The following is a 622-nucleotide window of genomic DNA, read 5'->3' on the forward strand; positions in this document are numbered from 1 at the left end:
CTTTTCTTCGGTGTGCTTCATCTCGCTGTGTTCCTCATCGTTCTTTTGTTTCTTTTTCATGTTGGTGTTTATTATCTTTTATAAAAAAGAAAACAAAAAACAGCTAAAGCTAAACAAACAAAACCGCAACGAGTGTAGACAGAGCCCCTGGGTGTTTCATCCTTCATTTGTATGTTGTATCTAATCTAATTGTTGACTTATATCTGTGTTTTTTGTGTTGTATTTTTTACTTTTTATTGTATTTAATTTAAATTTATATTTTTTTATTTATATATTTGTGTTTTTTTTAACTGAAGGGTATTGCTGGCATGGCTGTTGGTATGGCCGCGGTGGGTTACACAGCGATCGCTGAAATTCAATTTGGGGATTATATTTTCCCTGCGTTTGATCAGGTGAGAGAAATATAAAATATTTTATAATTTATATTATATAATTTATTTTAATATTTTTTAAATATTTTATTTTATATATTTAATAATATATTTAATTTTATTACGTTTAGCATCAAGCAAACAAGTTCGTTGAATTTCTTTATTTCGTTTAGTTTGAGTTGATCATCGTTTCATCTATTTAGTTAATTTACTACAAAATATATTTAATTTAAATAATATTATTTATTATT

General features: G+C 25.9%; 1 protein-coding gene across 1 annotated transcript in view; it reads left to right on the forward strand.

Annotated features, from left to right (window-relative positions):
* Positions 1 to 622, forward strand: part of EMH_0014510 (branched-chain alpha-keto acid dehydrogenase E1 component beta chain, putative) — a gene marked incomplete at both ends in the record, with an annotated part of 5,434 nt that overhangs the window by 994 nt on the left and 3,818 nt on the right. The window contains one exon of the mRNA XM_013500137.1: positions 297 to 392. Within this exon, the coding sequence (XP_013355591.1) occupies positions 297 to 392 (96 nt within the window). The remainder of the gene's footprint in view (positions 1 to 296; positions 393 to 622) is intronic.

The sequence above is a fragment of the Eimeria mitis genome, genomic scaffold (genome assembly GCF_000499745.2).
Source record: "Eimeria mitis Houghton genomic scaffold, Emh_scaff506, whole genome shotgun sequence".
Taxonomy (NCBI): Eukaryota; Apicomplexa; class Conoidasida; order Eucoccidiorida; family Eimeriidae; genus Eimeria; species Eimeria mitis.